The 20,830-nt window shown below is 41.3% G+C and overlaps 1 protein-coding gene across 11 annotated transcripts in view; it reads right to left on the reverse strand.

Annotated features, from left to right (window-relative positions):
* The window catches only part of sox6 (SRY-box transcription factor 6), a 624,359-nt gene that overhangs the window by 412,879 nt on the left and 190,650 nt on the right, over nucleotides 1-20,830 (reverse strand). For all 11 annotated transcript variants that reach the window (XM_048545909.1, XM_059652056.1, XM_059652052.1 and 8 more), the window contains one exon: nucleotides 20,210-20,242. In XM_048545909.1, the coding sequence (XP_048401866.1) occupies nucleotides 20,210-20,242 (33 nt within the window). The remainder of the gene's footprint in view (nucleotides 1-20,209; nucleotides 20,243-20,830) is intronic.

The following is a 20,830-nucleotide window of genomic DNA, read 5'->3' on the forward strand; positions in this document are numbered from 1 at the left end:
AAGTTCAACAGGTCTAGTTTGATTCACTAATTACAAACTTTGTCATCATATCCATAACCTCTAAACCTGAATACCTGTGATCAGCTGTGATATGAATAGTGTCAGCAGAGTGCATTATTCCCACATCTCTCCCTGCTTCTCGCTTGCTCTCTCTATCTGGCTCAAGCATGCTTAAATAACTAGTGTAAACAGTCAAAGGCAAATAGCTTGTGAAGGCCGGGCAAATATTTGAAAAGCAAAAGAGATTCTGTTTCTATCTCCAGATCAGCCTCCCCTTTAGCCTTTGCTGTAAAGGTTTTCCAGAACACCATGGCAGATGTGCCTTTCACAGCCTGCGGAATGTACAACCAATCTACAAACAATAGCTAGGGACTAACAAAGGTCAATTTCTGCAATCCACCAGTTAAGGGATAATGAAACAGAAGAATGGTCATAAAACAATGCAGCCAATTTGAACATCACTGAAAATTGTATGAATAACCTGGTGAGGAGATCATCTATTAAAATTATACAAACTCATCATAAGTATTCCTAATTGGAATCAGAAGTGGATATTTCCAGGAAGTTCATGCTGGTTTTGCCATTATCAAGTTTGCACTATTTATTTCTCTGTATCATAATCACCCATATTAAAAAGAACAAAATGTTTATTAATGTAAAAGGCTCAGCTTTATGCATTAATTATTTGAAAAATAAACAATTTAAGTATTGGCTGAGATATAATTTCCATTACATTATAATTGTTGATACACTTCCAGGTGTCATACTAAGCCATACAATGTGAGAAAGTTCAAAACAGTCCTTTAAAGTACCCTAGGTCTGCATTAATTTCACTGATCTTAGCTCGGGTGACAAAAAGGCCATTGCAACTGGTCCTGGTATGCTAGGGTGAGGAAAGAGAAGGCTTGTTATGTTTACTATTATCTATCAACCACAGTGATTCTTGATGCTATATGTGGATGCTGAATATTAAATGAGATTAGAATTGGGCTTGTGAATGATAATCTTACTGTCAAATATGGCCATTGCTTAAACCCATACAAGAATCAGTGGAATGATAGCCCACCAAACTTCAGGAGAAGAGAAGCACAACCAGTCACGGAATGTTAGTGCTAAGGAACGGAACCCTTCCTATTTCAGACACCCACTGTCAGCACCAAATACTCCCAGGTCTGTGGATAATTTATAAATAAATTCACCTGTTCAGGTCCGCATAGTTCATTTCCCACAACTGTCTGGTTGTCATAATTTTCCTTTGCAGACAAAATAAAGTTTAGACATTTGGATTTCATTTGCTAAGATTCAACTTGTATCAGTTTGTAGAGATACACTGGAATTTACCTGACATATTAGCACTAAATAAATCTTCACCTGAGACACTTGCAGTTGAAAGTCAGTTGGTACATGTCAACCTTTATTGTACAATAATATGGCACCAGGAAAGGTTTGAGATGCAATTTCATTACAAATGCCTATATCATCTGATCTCACTGCATTCATAAATCCCTTCAGACAATATATTGCCAGTGATAATATCTTAAATATGGTTTGCAAATATGAACAAGATTTTTAATTGTCACCCATCAAATGAGAATATTAATCTGGTCCTTTCCAATGGTTCTTGGTTAATCCTTATTTATAGAATAAACTAATTAAATTGTACCTTATCATAGTTATTCTTCCCATGCTGTGCTTTATCCTACTGAATAACCTCCACTGATCTTAGAACAGCCTCTGTATTTGCTCCGTACCATTTTGTAGGTCTTGATATTCACTTCAGGTGATTTCTATAAGTCTGGTTATTTTCAGTTGGTTATCGTTAATGAGTTCCGTACACTCTCAATAGACAACTTTTACACAGGCCCATTGTTTCTGGCCAAGTATCCTCTAAATTGCCCATGCTTGTTTACTGAAAACTTTCAGTTAGTGCATGTGAGTAACAAAAACAAAGTGAAGGAGAAAACAGGATTAACGTTTCAGGTCTGGTGACCCTTCCTCGGACCAAAACGTTAACTCTGTTTTCTCCTTCACAGATACTGCCAGACCTGCTGAGTTTTTCCAGCAATTTTGTTTTTGTTCTTGATTTACAGCATCCACAGTTCTTTTTGCTTTTATGGAGCATGTGAGTAGTTTTGCATATTCTGTTACCTCCCATGATATGCTGTCACTATTCTCCATATAGCATACTCAGTTTATCTTACTGTATTCATTTTATTCATTCATGGAGTATGACTGTCAATTATGTCCAGCATTATTACCAACATCTAATTGCCAACAGAGTCAAGAACATTGTTATAGTTTTGGAATTACATAGAGGCCATGCCAGGTAGGGATAACATATTTCCTTGAAGGAAATTAGTCAACATAGTTGGCATTTATGACAATTGACAATGTGTTATTAAGCTAGCTTTATTGATTTAAAATTTCACCATCTGCCGTGGTGAGGTTCAAACCTGTGACCCCAGAACAATAGCCTGTGGCTCAGGGTTACTAGTCCAGTAATGTTATCACTGTGCCACCAGTCCTGCACCGTATTGTATCTCCCATTGGTGTCCATTATGAAATTCACAATCTAGTGTCATCAGTTTCTTCCAAAACATCATAATGTTGCCAATGAAATAAGATACTTCCATGTCTAAGTGAGTGGGCGAAATGTAGTAGAAGGAATTCACAATGTGAAGGAAATGTGAGGTCATTCATTTTGGACTTGAAGACAAGTTGGAATATTTTCCTAATGATGATAGACTATAGGCTGTGGAGGAAACAAGAGTTTTGTGTACCAATACAGAGATTACAAAAAGTTAGTGCATGAATACAAAAAAGTAATCAGAAAAATGAATGAAATGTTAGCCTTTGTCTCAGTGGAAGAAGGAAGGGTGAAATACAACATGCAGGAAGTTATGGTTTAATCATATAGAACTTTCATCCAACTCTATCTGGAGTTCAGTATTCAGTTTTTTGTATCAAACTTAATGAAAGAATATAGTAATCATAAAGAGTACACTACAGAGTCACCAGAATGATGCCAAAATGTAAAAGGTTGAATTTTGAGGGCAGGTTGTATTAAATTTAGCTATATTCCCCAGAGTTCAGAATGCAACATGATGTTTTTAATGGTGAAATGCTAAAATAATTCGTAGATTACACAGGTCATATGGCACAGAAACGGGCCACTCTGCCCACACGTTTTTGTGTCAGTGATAATTCTCCATTCATTCCTCCTCCCATCTTAATTCAAAATACCATCATAAATTGTAATTCCCTCAGCTGAAGTCTGGAACTGAGTCAATCAAGAGCCTCCACCCTCCCCAAATATTGAATAATCCTTCCACAAAGCTGTTTACTGTCTCTCCCATAAATCTAAGCAGCATTCTGATTTGTTCATATTCATAAGTCAAAATGTCAGACTTCTTAAAAATTCTGGTAAATATCCTGTGATAATCTTTGCTTGCCAAATTGATGGACAGGGCTAGACAACACATGCCACTATAACCACAGGAAGACTGAACAGCAGCTATTACTGAGTTATCTATTAGAAGGATTGGAATCCAGCAATTGTACCATTACACTTTATGCTATAAAAGTCATTAAATCATGAGGTGAATAAACATGTTGGAAAAAACATCTCAAACGTTGCACACATAGACACGGATGTAACTTCAATCAAATATTTTTGGTAACTAGTATTAAAATTATTGATGCAGACTAGTTGGGCTCACTGACCTGCTTTTGCCTTGTATGTTTTATGTAAATTATAATTATCCTGCACAAAACGTTGCCAAACATACATCTGAATTCTGTTTCAAAAAGCTGAAGGAATAGTTTAGTGAGTGAAAACTGTATGGAACTGTAGAAGTGTGGCTGTCTACAGGTTTCAAACATTACCTCTTGCTAGATTAGCTAATGTGAGCTGGATAAGTGGCATGGCTACTGCAATAGACCTCATTGTTCTGATCTAGGGGAAAAATAAAACAAAATGCCTGATGGGGCACTATCAGAATCAGTACTCACTTCTGAGCCCCAATGATGCCAGGTAGTCTAAAGGATCTGCAGGGTTACTTCATTCCATGGTATTTTACTTTGAGAACACTTTGGCTGCAGTTGAAACTTGCACAATATGAACTGCATAGGAATAGCCACCACACAACTTGATCAATTGGTTTTGCAGGAAATTGTACACCTCACCCAATAAATGTTCAAGGCATGAAATTGACAGGGTTTTACCAAACCACAAGTAATTGAGATTATTAAAATTAGTGCCTCATAATATCATTGCAATTCCATATACCAGGTTCTGGCTGCAAGAAATGAAAACAGAAAATGTTGAAAACTCTCAGTTAGTCAGGTAGCATTTGTAGAGAAAGAAACAGTATTTAAGTTGATGCACAGTGTACTAAAGAAGGACCATCGACCTGAAACGCTAATGCTGTTTTTCTCTTCATAGCTGCTACTAGACTGGTTCAATATTTCCAGCATTACCTGTTCTCCAGCACCCACAGTATTTGTTCTTGCACCAGAATACAAAATATTGGTTTCTTGCAATTTATGATTAGCTGCAGTTTAGGACCTAGATGTCACAAGTGAATCAGCTAAAAAAGCTAGGTATTAATGACCCACCATTAATGTTAACAACTAAGCAACTGAATAAACACAGGTTCTTTACAAGAAACTGCTTTAACCTCATTTAAATGATATGTGTTCTAAATTGTAACGATCCATTTAAAAACTGTTTTATAAAGAATTTTTAAAATGTATTATTTTGAGGTTGAGGTGTCTCCAAGTGCTGAATTTAGCTTAATTTGCTGCAGAATTCTCAGAGTTCTATATAGGTTTGGGCTCAACTGTGGTATCCGGTCCAGTTACAAAATGTGGTCTGCAATTTCATTTGGGTGAGGTAAACAGTCAATACCAAAAGCATCATAAACACCTCAGAATGATTTCATGTCTTAAAGAGAAGAGAACATTAAAGATGAAAAAAACCGTGCACGTCATTATACTCTAAACAACAGTTGACTCTAAAAGGGCAGATAGTGTCTCATTATATAATGTAGTACTGCATGTTAATATTTAGATCATAGACATTCCATCACCACACAGGAAACAAAAGTTAATAAAGTTATTTAAAGTCTTCAATCCTCTCTCTCCCAGTGAAGGACATTAGTGTAGGGCACTGTCACATGCGGCAGTTGTTTATTATGTTGGCAATACACAAGACATTTGGATTTTACAGAGAGCCATTGTATTTTCAGCAGACACCAGTTTATTCCAGGGCAGCTTGCAGCTGGCTTGGAGAATAAAGAACTGTAGCAACAGTTATGTATGAGCAGCAGACACAGGAGTTGACTATCATAAAAGCAGGAACTATTTTGGAATTTCAGAACTTTCCTTAACAAACCGAAGTACTTTTGCTCTCATTGTATCCATTTAAAATGAACAAAGTGAAATTTCTTCTTAAGATTTTTAAAAGTTTTGTCAATACATTTTGCGCATTCAAAGTGTTCCATAACACATTATGTAGTGTTGTGTCAGGACCAGTTTATAGTCATTTAGGACCATAAGAAATAGGAACAACAGTAGGCCGATCAGCCTTTCAATTCAGTTCTGTGATTCATTACGTTCATAGCTGATCTGGCATTCCTCGCTTCCACTTTCTTGCCATTTCTCCAAACCCCTTGATTTCTTTACTGAATCCATCTATCTCAGCCTTTAATATATATAAGATCTCCACCCTACAGCTCTCTGTGGCAAGCAGTTCCAAGGATTCACAACTCTCTGAGAGAAGAAATTCGTCCTCATCACAGTCTTAAATTGGCATTCCTTAATTCTAACACTATGGCCTCGTCTGTTGGGGTCTCCCATAAGGGGAAACATCCCCTCAACATTTACTCTGTCAAGCCCGTTTAGAGTACTATATCCCTCAAGAGATGAGCTCATTCTTCTAAACCCCAAAAAGTACAGTCCCAATCTGTCTAATCTTTACTCATAAGACAATCCCTCCACAATAGGTATCATTCCAGTGAACTGCCTCAAATGAAATGACATCTTTCCTTGAATAAGGGTCCAAAACAACTCATAGTAGTCCAAATGTGGCCTTGCCAATATCTTGTAGAATTGCAGTAAAACTTCCCAAGTCTCATACTCCAACCCGCTTGAAATAAAGGCCAATATTCCATGAGTCTTTCTGATTACCTGCTACATCTGTATGCTAGCTTTCTGTGTTTCATTCACAAGTACCCCCTCGTCCCTGCATGTAGAAGAGGATCCTGTTCAAATCAAGCAATGGCAAAACCTTCTAGCTTTTTGACAGCTGTGCTTATTTTAACTACTACTTAGAAAAAACATACTAACTGCATTCTCAGCCTGGTATTCAGTCTGAATCCAACCTAATGGCTATGGCAGTGAATAGCAGCAGATAATCAAAGTACAGTAGACCATTCAGCCTGGGACATTCAAGCATGTTTTCTGCAAGAACAATTCAGCTGGTTCCACTCACTCCTTTGTCTTGCAGCTTGTTAAGTGCTCATCCAATTCATTATTGAAAGCCATTGTTGAATCTGCTTCCACACTCTTTGCCAATCCAATCCAGAACCTAATCATTCATTGTATAAATTCTCATTTTCTCATATGGTCTTTGGTCTTTCACTAATCAGTTTAAATCTGTGCCCTTTGGTTCTTGACACTACTGCCAAAGGAAGCTGTTTCTCCTTAATTACCCTCATCCGCCTGGCCGAACTCGTCCTCACCCTCAACAACTTCTCTTTCGATTCCTCCCACTTCCCACAGACAAAGGGGGTGGCCATGGGCACCCGCATGGGCCCAAGCTATGCCTGCCACTTTGTAGGTTACGTGGAACAGTCCCTCTTCCGCACCTACACAGGCCCCAAGCCCCGCCTCTTCCTCTGTTACATTGATGACTGTATCGGCGCCGCCTCTTGCTCCCCAAAGGGGTTGAAAAGTTCATCCACTTTACCAACACCTTACACCCCAACCTCAAGTTCACCTGGGCCATCTCCAACACATCCCTCACCTTCCTGGACCTCTCAGTCTCCATCTCAGGTAACCAGCTAGAAATTGATGTCCATTTCAAGCCCACTGACTCCCACAGCTACTTAGAATACACCTTCTCCCACCCACCCTCCTGCAAAAATTCCATCCCCTATTCCCAATTCCTCCGCCTCCGCTGCATCTGCTCCCAGGATGAGGCATTCCACTCCCGCACATCCCAGATGTCCACGTTCTTCCAGGACTGCAACTTTCCCCGGCAGTGGTCGAGAACGCCTTTGACCGCGTCTCCCGCATTTCCTGCAACACATCCCTCACACCCCACAACCGCCACAACTGCCCCCAGAGGATCCCCCTCGTCCTCACATACCACCACACCACCCGCCAGATACAACGTATCATCCTCCGACACTTCCGCCATCTACAATCCGACCCCACCACCCAAAACGTTTCCATCCCCACCCTTGTCTGCCTTCTGGAGAGACCACTCTCTCCGCGACTCCCTTGTCCGCTCCATACTCCCCTCCAGCCCCACCACACGCGGCACCTTCCCCTGCAACCGCAGGAAGTGCTACACTTGCCCCCACACCTCCTCCCTTACCCCCATCCCAGGCCCCAGGATGACCTTCCATATCAAACAGATGTTCACCTGCACATCTGCCAAGGTGGTATATTGTATCCATTGCACCCGGTGTGGCTTCCTCTACATTGGGGAAACCAAGCGGAGGCTTGGGGACCGCTTTGCAGAACATCTCTGCTCGGTTCGCAACAAACAACTGCACCTCCCAGTCGCAAACCATTTCAACTCCCCCTCCCATTCTTTAGATGACATGTCCATCATGGGCCTCCTGCAGTGCCACAATGATGCCACCCGAAGGTTGCAGGAACAGCAACTCATATTCCGCTTGGGAACCCTGCAGCCCAATGGTATCAACGTGGACTTCACAAGCTTCAAAATCTCCCCTTCCCCCACTGCATCCCAAAACCAGCCCAGTTCTTCACCTCCCCCCACTGCATCACAAAACCAGCCCAGCCTGTCTCTGCTTCCCTAACCTGTTCTTCCTCTCACCCATCCCTTCCTCCCACCTCAAGCCGCACCTCCATTTCCTACCTACCACCTCATCCCGCCTCCTTGACCTGTCCTTCTTCCCTGGACTGACCTATCCCCTCCCTACCTCCCCACCTATACTCTCTCCACCTATCTTCTTTTCTCTCCATCTTCAATCCGCCTCCCTCCCTCTCCCTATTTATTTCAGAACCCTCTCCTCATCTCCCTTTTCTGATAAAGGGCCTAGGCCCGAAACATCAGCTTTTGTGCTCCTGAGATGCTGCTTGGCCTGCTGTGTTCATCCAGCTCCACACTTTGTTACCTCTATTTCTCCTTAAATTCACCCACATGGGCCCAAGCTATGCCTGCCTCTTTCGAGGTTACTTGGAACAGTCCCTCTTCCATACCTACACTGGCCCTAAACCCCACCTCTTCCTCTGTTACATTGATGAGTGTTGTCAACTCCGCCTTGTGCTCCTAAGAGGTGCTCGAACAGTTCATCCACTTCACCAATGCCTTCCACCCCAACCTCAAGTTCACCTGGACCATCTCCTATACATCCTTCACCTTCCTGGACCTCTCTGTCTCCATCTCAGGCATCCACCTAGAAACCAAAGTCTATTTCAAGCCCACCAACTCCCAGTGACCTAGAATACACCTCCTTCCACCCACCTTCCTGCAAAAATTCCATCCCCTATTCCCAATTCCTTCGCCTCCACCGCATCTGCTCCCAGGATGAGGCATTCCACTCCCATACATCCCAGATATCCTCGTTCTTCAAGGCCCACAGCATCCCCCCCCCCCCCCCCCCCCCACAGTGGTTGAGTACACCTTTGACCGTGTCTCCCGCAACTCATCCCTCACACCCCGTCCCAGCAATAACCGCCAAAAGAGAAACCCCCTCGTCCTCACATACCACCCCACCAACCTCCAGATAAAATGCATCATCTTCCGACACTTCCGCCATCTACACTCCGACCCCACCACCCAAGACATTTTTCCATCCCCACCCTTGTCTGCCTTCCGGAGAGACCACTCTCTCCGTGACTCCCTTGTCCGCTCCATACTCCTGTCCAACCTCACTACACCCGGCACCTTCCCCTGCAACCGCAGGAAGTTCTACACTTGCCCCCACACCTTCTGCTTCATCCCCATCCCAGGCCCCAAGATGACTTTCCACATCAAACAGATGTTCATGTTCACATCTGCTAATGTGGTATACCGCATCCGCTGTACACGGTGTGGCTCCTCTACATTGGGGAAACCAAGCAGAGGCTTGGGGACCGCTTTGCAGAACACCTCCGCTCAGTTCACAATAAACAACTGCACCTCCCAGTCGCGAACCATTTCAACTCCCCCTCCCATTCCTTAGATGACATGTCCATCCTGGGCCTACTGCAGTGCCACAATGATGCCACCCGAAGGTTGCAGGAACAGCAACTCATGTTCCGCCTGGGAACCCTGCAGCCCTGTGATATCAATGTAGATTTCACAAGCTTCAAAATCTCCCCTTCCCACCACTGCATCCCAAAACCAGTCCAGCTCATCCCCACCTCCCTAACCTGTTCTTCGTCTCATCTATCCCCTCCTCCTACCTCAAGCCGCACCTCCATTTCCTCCCTACTAACCTCATCCCGCCCCTTTGACCTGTCCGTCCTCCCCGGACTAGCCTATCCCCTCCCTTCCTCCCCACCTATACTCTCCTCTCCACCCATCTTCTCCTCTATCCATCTTTGATCTGCTTCCCCCTCTCTCCCTATTTATTTCAGAAACCTGTTCCCATCTCCCTTTTCTGATGAAGGGTCTAGACCCGAAACGTCAGCTTTTATATTCCTAAAATGCTGCTTGGCCTGCTGTGTTCATCCAGGTCCAAACTTTGTTATCTCTGAATTTTGTTAAATTCTACAAAAAGATTTGGATTGTTTAAGTGAGTTGGCTCAATGGAGTATAATGTGGGAAAATGTCAAACTGTCCATTTTGACAGGAAGAATAAAAATGAAGCATGTTATCTAAATGTAAAAATGTAAAAAAGCTCTGAGAAACAGAGAAATTTGAGTGTCTCAGTGGATTAATTAAAAAGGTTATTACACAGGTGCAGCAAATAATTAAGTAGAAAATTATCATTTATAAAACTAATACTCCAAACACCAAATAGCTGGTAACGTATGAGCAGATAGAGCCAGGAACAACAGTTGGCCACCACACAGTTCAATATTCATCTGTGCATGTTTTGTTGACATCACCATATTCTGCATGCAGTGATACAGTGCCAATGAATGTACAGACTGCCACACCTTTACCCACTTCCTCCCAGCTCCTCGCACTTATTCAGTCCGAGGAGGGCTGAGGGGAGGAATCGCTGCTGAGAAGGAAGAGAAGCTACAGTGATACTGACAGTGCCATATGCATGATAGATAGCTGTTCTTGCAAATCCATCACTGGTTAGTGACATTCCTGTGCATGCATGCCCAAGATTCCACGTGCTGGTAGCCTTTAAATGAACACGTTTAATAGAATATTGTGAGGAGAGTTTCATGCAAAGATTGGGAGATTATGCATGAGTTATACAGGATTTTGGTGAACCGACGCCTGTGTACCATGTACAATATTGGTCACCTGATTCAAGGAAAGATATAACTATGTTGGAAGCTATCTAGGTAAGGATCATCGGATTAATACCGAGAACAGGTGGGTTGATTTACGAGGAAAAATTAGAGAGGCTAAAGGATAAGGGACAATTTGATTGAAACATAAAATCCAGAGGAGTTTGAATGTGGAAAAGATGCTTTTTCTTGTGGAAGAATCTAGAACTATGAATCAATGTTTAAAAAAAATTAGGGATAACCTATTTAAGATAGAAATGAGGGGAAATATTTTCCTCCACAGGGTCATGAGTCTTTGGAACTGTCTTCCTCAAAACGCAGTAGAAGAATAGTTTTTTGGCTCTTTTTAAGATAATATAGATAAATTCTTCATAAACAAGGGGATTAAAGGTTTATCGGGATGGGCGGGAATGTAACTGGATCATCCATTATTAAATGGTGGAGTTGGCTCAACAAGGTGAATGGCTTTTTCCTGCTCCTAATTTGTTTGCATATTATCTATGTCCATATGTATTGGAAGTCGATTGCATTATCCCCTTCAACTCTTCCTAGTACCTCGTCAAAATAAAAAAAAATCAAGCAAGTTGTTTAAAAGTAATTTCCCTTTAAAACTCCATGCTAGTTTTCGTTAATTAATTCACATTTATCCTGAATTATCGATTTAATTTTAATCCATTCAAAACTGATTAATAGAATCCCTACAGTGTGGCCAGAGGCCATTCACCCCACCAGATCAGCACCAAATATCCAAGCAGCATCTCACTGTATCGCTGTAACCCTATATTTCTCATTGCTGATCCACCGAATCTACACATCCCTGGACAATATGGGACAACTTAGCCTGGCCAATCCACCTAATATGCACATCTTTGGACTGTGGGAGTAAACCAGAGCATCTAAAGGAAACCCATACAAACATGGGAGAACAATGCAAACTCCAAATTGTCACCCAAGGGTAGGATCAAACCTGGGTCCATGGTGCTGTAAGGCAGCAGTGCTCAATCACTGACACTATACTGCCCATTCATTTTCATTGAGGTAAATTTCGGCCCATTGTTTCTAAAACTTTCCCACCACTTAGGTTAAACAGACTGGATGGAAATTATTGAGTTTATTCTGCGCACTTTTATGGACAAGGATTAACATTTTTAATTCATCAGTCCTCTGTCATGCTTCTATATCTAACAGAGTTTGGAAAGCCATGACTAATATCTCTGTGATGTTCTCCCTTACTTTCCACAGTATCTTTGGATGCATCCAAATTTTTGTTGATTTTTCAATTCAAGTAGAGCCAGCTTTTCTAATAACGTAACTTTACCAACTTTTAGCTTATCCAGTATATCAAATACCTACTCTTTTATTTAGTTCCTAAGCCATGTCCTCTGTCTGCATGCATTAATATATTTTTATTCCTAATTAACCCTACCTCTTCTTTTGTCAGTCTTTTATTATTAAATGGCTACAGAAGACTTTTAGACCCATGCATGTTAATTGTCAGCATCTTCCAATACTCTCTTTGCTTCTACTATTTCCTTCTTCAATATCTCTGAACTTTCTCATCAGCTTTATTCTCACATTCTGACATTTGCCATACACTCCTTTTAGCTGCTTCATCTTATTTCATCTTGTTTTTATTATCAAGCAAGTGTTGGCTTTAACTGCCTATCCTTTCGCCCTAGTGGGAATGTATCTTGACAAATGTTCAAAACACACAGGACAATTTGTATTAGATAACTACCAAAATGGGGGCGGCAATGCTGCCAGACTGGGTTTGGAGAGAGAGGCCAGAGTCCTGAGAGGCAATTGAGACAATAGGACTGTAAAGTGAGCAGGGGGGCAACGAAGGAAAAGGAGCAGCTGCAAAGGTAGGAGAGGGGCTGCAAAAGGGAAACAGCAGTTTAAAATCTTTTAAGAAAAGAATACTTAGCTAACTAATTAGGAAGACTAAGGTAATAAATTCCTTCCAAATATGGAATCTTGTGCTTAAGTCTGCAAGTGTTCAGGAGCCACTACTTAGAGGATAAACATAGTAGACACTATTGTAATGAACACCATGTCAATTAGATAATTTAATAGTGAACAGTTTTTTTTTAAATAAAGATTTGCATTTGTGTCAGCATTTTTCAAAGTGTCTTACATGCTGTGAATTACTTGAGATGCAGTGAATATTTTAGAGAAAAATATACGACTGTTTATTTGTGACCATTCTATAGAAAGTATGTTTAGTAGGATGTCCTTTTACATAAGGCATTATTTTCTGAAAAAAAAAGATGCAAACTAATGCCTGATGCCTTGTGCCATTTTAAGAACTGTGATGTCCCAGATTTTAAAGCTTTCCTTGACTGTTGTGCCTTGAAGTTTAATAGATCTACTGAGAATATTAATGAATTGTTCCACATATGCTCCTGTTTAACTCCAAATCGCCCATATGTTAACAAAATATGGAAAAAACCTTCATTGAAAAGAAGGGTCATTTTGGGAACCAAAATGTTTTGCTCACCACATAGTTGCCAGACATGCTGAGTTTATCAGCATTTCTTTTTATTTTGGGTTTCTCAGCATCTACAGTATTTTGTTTTGGTTTTCAGTGACAAACATGGTGAGAATTGTTGCCACATGACTGCATCACCAAATGAAGGAATTAGGAAAAATGAAAAAGGAGCTCATAGAAACCAAAATGTAGTTGCCAAAAATCAAAACATAGCACAAGAGAAAATCTCAAGATGTGCTCTTAACAAATATATATTTTTACCCCTGATCTCAACTGTGCTTGAAACAGCTTCAAAGCAGTCCATAACCCTTAAAAATTTTGTAGGCAAACATGTATAAGTTCCAATTTTTCCAAAACAGAATCATTCTCAATCCACTGAAATTGGCTCCCCCCCCCGATTAAATATTTCTAATCTAGATTGCTCTTTGTCCTTTTCTACTGCCAGTAATAAACCTGCTGATATTATGATCACTGTTCTCTAAATGTTCAAATACTAGCATGTAATCCATTTCACCGACCACACGGTATAGAATTAGATTCAGCAAAACCCTTTTCCTGATTGGTTCTGTAATTTATAATGAAAAAGTTCTTTTGAACACACTTCAGAAATTCTTTTGCCTCACGATGTTGCACAATATTGTCCCAATATTTTCCAAGTTTATGTCAGGATAATTAAAGCTCTCAATATCACTATTTAATAGTTTTCTCTGTAACATCTATACAAATTTGTTCTTCTATATCTTTCCCAATATTGGTGACCTGTGGAACACACCCAGAAGTATAACGGTATGTATTATTTGATAACTGTTCAGAAATAGGTTCTGCCTTTATCCATACCACAACATCCTTTCTCTCCAACACCATAATATCTTTCTTAATACTGCCATTCCTTCTACTTTCTTTCTTGTTTTTTCCTGAAACTTTGTATTCAGTGACATTTAATATCCAGTCCTGCCCTACTCTGGGCAGGTCACTACCTCCACTACATCATCATATTCCCATATAGTTATTTATGCCTGCAGTTCACTGATCCTATTGACCATCCTTTATGCATTGATGTATATACACAGCATATCTGTGATTCCACTTGCTCTGGCCCTACCTAACACCTTATTATTTCTTAGCCGAACACTATCTGTCTCTTCCAATGTTGTCTGCACTTTGACTCTTCCTAATGCTACATCACACCTACTTCTCAAATTAGTTTAAACCATCCAGAACAGCACTTCCTCTACATTGGGGAAACCAAGCGGAGGCTTAGGGACCGCTTTGCAGAACACCTACGCTTGGTTCGCAATAAACAACTGCACCTCCCAGTTGTGAACCATTCTAACTCCCCCTCCCATTCCTTAGACGACATGTCCATCCTGGGCCTCCTGCACTGCCACAATGATGCCACCCGAAGGTTGCAGGAACAGCAACTCATATTCCGCCTGGGAACCCTGCAGCCCAAAAATCTCCCCTACCCCCACTGCATCCCAAAACCAGCCCAGTTCGTTCCCGCCTCCCTAACTTGTTCTTCCTCTCACCTATCCCCACCTCCCACCTCAAGCTGCACCTCCATTTCCTACTTACTAACCTCATCCCGCCACCTTGATCTGTCCATCCTCCCTGGACTGACCTATCCCCTCCCTACCTAACCACCTATACTCTCCTCTCCACCTATCTTCTCCTCTATCCATCTTCAGTCCACCTCCCCCTCTCTCCCTATTTATTACAGAAATCTATCCTCACCCCCCTTTTCTGATGAAGGGTCTAGGCACGAAACGTCAGCTTTTGTGCTCCTAAGATGCTGCTTGGCCTGCTGTGTTCATCCAGCTCTGCACTTTGTTATCTAAGACATTGTTCCCTGTGCTGGCGAGGTGTATGCCTCACCTGCCCCAGAACTGGTCCCAATGTCCCAAGAAACAAAAGAGTCCTGTGCACTATTCTTTCGGCTGTGCATTCATCTGCTTTATCTTCCAATCTTCACAATGTACTTATGAGTGAATACACTGGGAATAATCCAAAGATTACTATCATTTGGTCTCATCTCTCTTTCCACAGACGTAGTTAATAATGATTTGGACGATGACCTTTGACTGCCCGCCGTCTCCCTGCAAAGTGCACTTAATTGACACCAAGGAAGTAACATCACATGGTGAATTCACACTTGCAGCTACAAAAAGAATCCTGTGCTTTCAACTCAAAATGAAATGTTCTACCACTATTGCTTTCCTAATGTTTCTCCTAGCTCCTGGAGCTAAACTCCTCAGGTGAGCCATTGTCATCACCAGTAAATATCAAGTTGAGATTGGGATGCCCTGAGGGAATTTCTGCACTCCCCATGTTGTCCTCCTTCACTGGCTGGTAGCTACACCTTCACTCTCTGCCTGCACAACCCGAAAAACATTAGGATGATCACACCTACAAATACACTGACAACTAATTTTTCAACATTACATATGTACCACAGCTGATGCTTGGGGTCCAAAAGTCAGAGTTTGAGCTGTTCCAGCTTACCACACCTTTCTGTTGATACACTTGTTCAGGAACTGTGTGGTAGCCTCCAGTTTCCATCTGCCATAGAGGTGTGCATACCTGTTACATTGCAGCCCACTTTGCACATGGTAACATATTGAAGCCCAGCGCTTAATTGGCAGTCCATTAATGGTAAGAAAAATCATTGGTTCCTGTCACTGGCTGCTCCCCCCAAAATAGGTTTATTATTATTACGTATAATTATAAAGTTCTTCTAATTACAATTATACGTACTACGAATGTTCATCAGGAGACTAGATAGGAGCCTCCTAGCAAAAGGAAAATGGATTCACTCAGTCCGCCTGTCATATTCCATGGATGTTTCGCCAAAGAACAGATCCAATTTTCAACTAGACAATCAGTTTGATTTTTTCAATTACATGACATTTAATATTGTGATACATGCTCATGTGACATTTTAAAATACCAGTAAATACACAAATTTTTAAAAATTGTTGAATTTTTTGAACAAAATAATCACAATTGTAAAAAGCGGAACGAAGATACATAGTCTCCATTAAGTTCCTGTCACAGCTTGTCAATGAAATAATCAGTCATTTTGCTGTAATTTACAGGCACAAGTAACCTCCTCAAAGCTCTTCTTACCCATTCACTTACTTCTGGATCTGTCCATGTACAACTGAGGCTGAAATGAAAGATTACTTGTAGCAAAGGCTTTTCAAGCCCCTTTCCTTCACTTTATTTCAATTAAGCATGTTCTTCTGTTTTGAGCACCGTGCAAGGAGGGACATTAGTTTGCATTATTAAACTGATAAAGGGAGACAAAACAATTTTATAGCAATTAGTTCCTTCATTAAGCTATGTAATGTTTGAAAAAAAAGTCTCTACCCTTCCTTTATAAAGGCACTTGGGGTAAAATTTTGAAAGGAAAGCTATATTTTAATTTGTATAGCACCTTTCACAACCTTAGGATATCACAAAATGTTTTAGTGCCAGTGAGGTATATTTGGTGTGTAATCACTGTTTTAATGTAGGAAACAGAAACTTGTTTAGACCCAGCAGTCTTCCACATCCTGCAAAGTGATAACGACCAGATAATCTGTTTTTTTTAAATTCACTTATGAGATGTGAGCATTGCTGGATGAGCCAACAATTACTGTCCGTCCCAAGTTGTCCTTTGAAGGTGGTGTTGAGCTATCTTCTAGCACCACTGCAGCCCATGTGCTCTAGGTAGGCACACAATCCCTTAAGGAGGGAATTCAAGGAATTTGATTCAGCGGAAGTGAAGGAATGGCAATACATTTCCGAGACAGGATGATGTGGAGCTGCCAGTGTTGGTCTGGGTGGACAAAGCCAGAAGTCATATAATTCCAGGTTATGATCCAAAAGGTTTATTTGAAATTACAAGCTTTTGGGACGCTGCTCCTTTGTCTGGTGAAGGAGCAGCACTCCAAAAGCTTAGGAATTCAAACAAATCTGTTGGACTATAACCTGGTATCATGTAACCTCTGACCAAGTCAGGATGGTGAATGACTTGGAGCGGAACTTGCAGGTTGTGATGTTCCCATGTATCTGTAGCCCTTGTCCTTTTAGATGGAGGTGGTTGTGACTTTGGAAGGTGCTATGTGAGGATCTTTGGTGGACTTCTGCAGTGCATCTTGTAGATAGTACACACTGCTGCTACTGAGTGACACTGCAAGGGAGTGGACGTTTGTGGCACCAACCAAGTAGGCTTCTTTGTCCTGGATGGTGTTAAGCTTCTTGAGTGTCACTGGAGCTGCTGCCATCCAATAACCAGAGAGTATTCCATCACATTCCTGACATGTGCCTTGTAGATGGTGGACAGGCTGCAGGGAGTCAGGCTGAGTTATTTGCTACAGTATTCCGAGTCGCAGACCTGATCTTGTTGCCACTTTACATAGCGTATACAGTTCAGTTTCCAGTTAATTGGAGCCTCCACACATTTAGTGAATGTCAAGGGATGGTTGTTAGATTGTCTCTTATTGGAGATGGAGATTGCCTGGCATTTGTATGGCATGAATGTTACCTGTCACTTTTAAGCCCAAGCCTGGGTATTATTCAGATCTTGTTGCATTGAACATAGACTGCTTCAGTATCTGAGGAGTTGCTAATGTTGCTGAACATTGTCAATCATCTCCACTTCTGACCTTATGATAGAGGGAAGGTTATTGATGAAGCAGCGGAAGATGGTGCGGCTTAGGGCACTAGCCTGAAGAACTTCTGAAAGGTCCTAGAGCTGAGATACCTGACCTTGAACAACCATAACTGTCTTCCTACATGCCAGGTATGACTTCAACCAATGGAGAGTTGTCCCCTGATTCTCATTGACTCCAAATTTGTTGGGTTTCTTGATTCCGTAGTCAGTCAAATGCAGCCTTGATATCAAAGGCTGTCATTCTCACCTTCCCTTTAGAATTCAGCTCATTCACCCATGTTTGAACTCAGACTACAATGAGGTCAGGAGCTGAGTGGCCCTGGCAGATCTCAAACTAGGTGTCACTAAGCAGGTTTTTGATGAGTAGTGCTGCTTGATAGCACTGTTGATAACACTTTCCATCACTTCACGGATGATGGAGAATAGACTAATGAGGCGATATTTGGTCAGATTGAATTTGTCCTGCTTTTTTATGCACAGGATCGTACCTGGGTAATTTTCCACGTTGTTGGGTAGATACCACTGTTGTAGCTGTACTGGAAGAGCTTGGATAGAGGAGCAGCAAGTTCTGGAGAGTTCTTCAGAGAACTTCAGTACTTTGCTGGAATGTTATTAGGGCCATAGCCTTTTTATAAAATTGATAGAGGCACAAACACTGAACAGTAGACATGTCATTAACTCACTGCTCTTTGAAAAAGGAAGAGGATCTTTTGTATTCACTTGAGAAAACACATGGAACCTTTATTTAAAGGTTTTTTTAAAATTAATTCCCAGGATGGCGGCATTACTGGCTAGGCCTGCAAATATTCCCGTCGCAAATTGTCCAGAGGGCAGTTGAGAGTCAACCACATTGCTTTGGGACTGGAGTCACATGTAGGCAAGGCCAGGGAAGGATGGCAGTTTCTTTCCATAAAGGACATTAATGAACCAGATGGGCTTTTTCTGACAATCGACAATGGTTTCACTCTTATTTCCAGATTACTATTTAATTCAAATCTGCCGTGTTGGGATTTGAACCCAGGTCCATAGAACATTACCTGGGTCTTTGAATTATTAGTCTAGTAATAGGACCACTAGGCCATCACCCACTCATGTCTCACCTGAAAAATTACATCTCCAATGACATATCACTCCCCTGGATTTTTTTACATAAATCTTTCAAGTGGGATTTAAACTCACAATCTTTGGCCGAAACTCAACTGTGCTACCAACTGAACCTTAAAAGTAGAAAACATGCTAGTATTTAGCCTCAAGCAATATGTAGTGCATGCCAATATTTTTTGTTTTCTCCAGGGACCCTTAGAGAGTTATATTCGGAAACAGTTCACCATCTGAACCCTTCAATTCTCCCACTGGGCTCTTTGGCCAATCAGGGATGACCTCACTGGAAGTTTAGCATGCTGCATTTACAGAATTGAGGAAACTGACCACGAGCAAATTCAGACTGAAGTGGAAGAATGCCAGAGGGGACAGCAAGACAATATTAGCTGAGAATTGAAAGTATCGACTTTGGAGACAAGCAAGTTCAAACCGCGCATATTAAATAATTTCCCCTTGGGTCTCCCCCCCGGTGACACCCAGGCAATCTGAGAAGGTTTGCCAACCTCACTTCTATCCTGTCCCCTCAACCTCAGTTTGGACTGAACAAACGGTAGCTAGCTATACTCCAAGTCTTGCATTCTATTAGTGAACAGAGATCCCAGCTGGAATTTTAAAAATCAGCGGAGAAGACTTTATTTGCTTTATAACAAGAGAATAAATCAATATGAGAATATACAATAAGATAGGGGTGTGGTGATGTTGTAAGAGGCGGTGTGTCATAGATGGAACAACTTGAACTTCAATAACAAGTGGTTTTTTTTTAAAAGGACCCCCTTAAAATTCTTTGAACAGTGACTTGTAAGTATCTTTGGGTGAGTCCATGTGGTACAGCTGAAATATTTGTTTTTTTTCTAACAAGCCAGCACCTTTGCTTCAACTAAAAAATCACAGAAGACAAAGTACTGTTATAACAGCAGTGACCTTTGGTGTCCTTGCAGTCTGCCGTGACCTTTCATCTCTGTTATCCCCAGTGGTCTCCTCCAACAGCTCTAAAGCTCCATCCTGCTAAGCTGAATTCCAATTCCTCATAAAGCCCTTTCCTCTCAAAACAAAGCCAATTTCTGCACCAAGGTGGGAGAGAAACACAAGTGCATTGTTCTGTGCAGATGGGAAGTGGGAGTTACCACAGCAACTGGCCTAATCCCCTCTTTTTACCACCTTTTAGCCAGCCAATCAAGTACGTCACCTTTAAATTATGTGCTTGAATACCGGTGGCCTATCTGGGTGCTTTAATTAGCTGTGATTTTTTTTGTGTGTAACACATACAACATGATGGGCTAATCGAAATTTGCAAAATAATGACGTACCTCCACAAAATATTCCTCCTCCCGAGGCCCAGTCTAAGGAGAGAAAAAAACAATAATGAGACCATTATTAAGAGAGGGCATTAAAATGCTGGTCTACCATTAAACACAGAACTTAATTGTTCTGGCCTTGTCCACACAATCAACAACCTATTGTTTAACAGTTGAAAAAATAAACGATTGGAGAATGGGTACCATAATGATCAGTCTGTGCTGCCATACACGCACCATCCAGAACTGTCAACAGGGGCTATTACAGAATCTCTTGACAGACAGTCACTTTTTGTCAGAAAAGGTAATTTAAACAGCAATGTCTGGGAGCTGCTAAAACAAGCCTTTGTTTGTTGTTTTATTATTGTTCAGAAACAGCTAATAGAGAAGAGGACAGAAGAAAAACTGGAGAAAAGGAGACAGAGAGAGAGGGAGGGGGTAAAACATTTTTGCATTGTGGTGTTATCAATAGGATATGCTGCATATTCCCACCATTGATGACACTCTTTAACGGAGAGAATTGGAGTCACAGAAAATCGAAGCATTTGAGACCCAGATTTTCATGGTTTTTGTGATCTGTCATTGGATCTCCTCATAAACTAAACATATATGGGCTGAATACCTTCTCTTTTA

This window comes from Stegostoma tigrinum, chromosome 17, assembly GCF_030684315.1.
Source record: "Stegostoma tigrinum isolate sSteTig4 chromosome 17, sSteTig4.hap1, whole genome shotgun sequence".
Taxonomy (NCBI): Eukaryota; Metazoa; Chordata; class Chondrichthyes; order Orectolobiformes; family Stegostomatidae; genus Stegostoma; species Stegostoma tigrinum.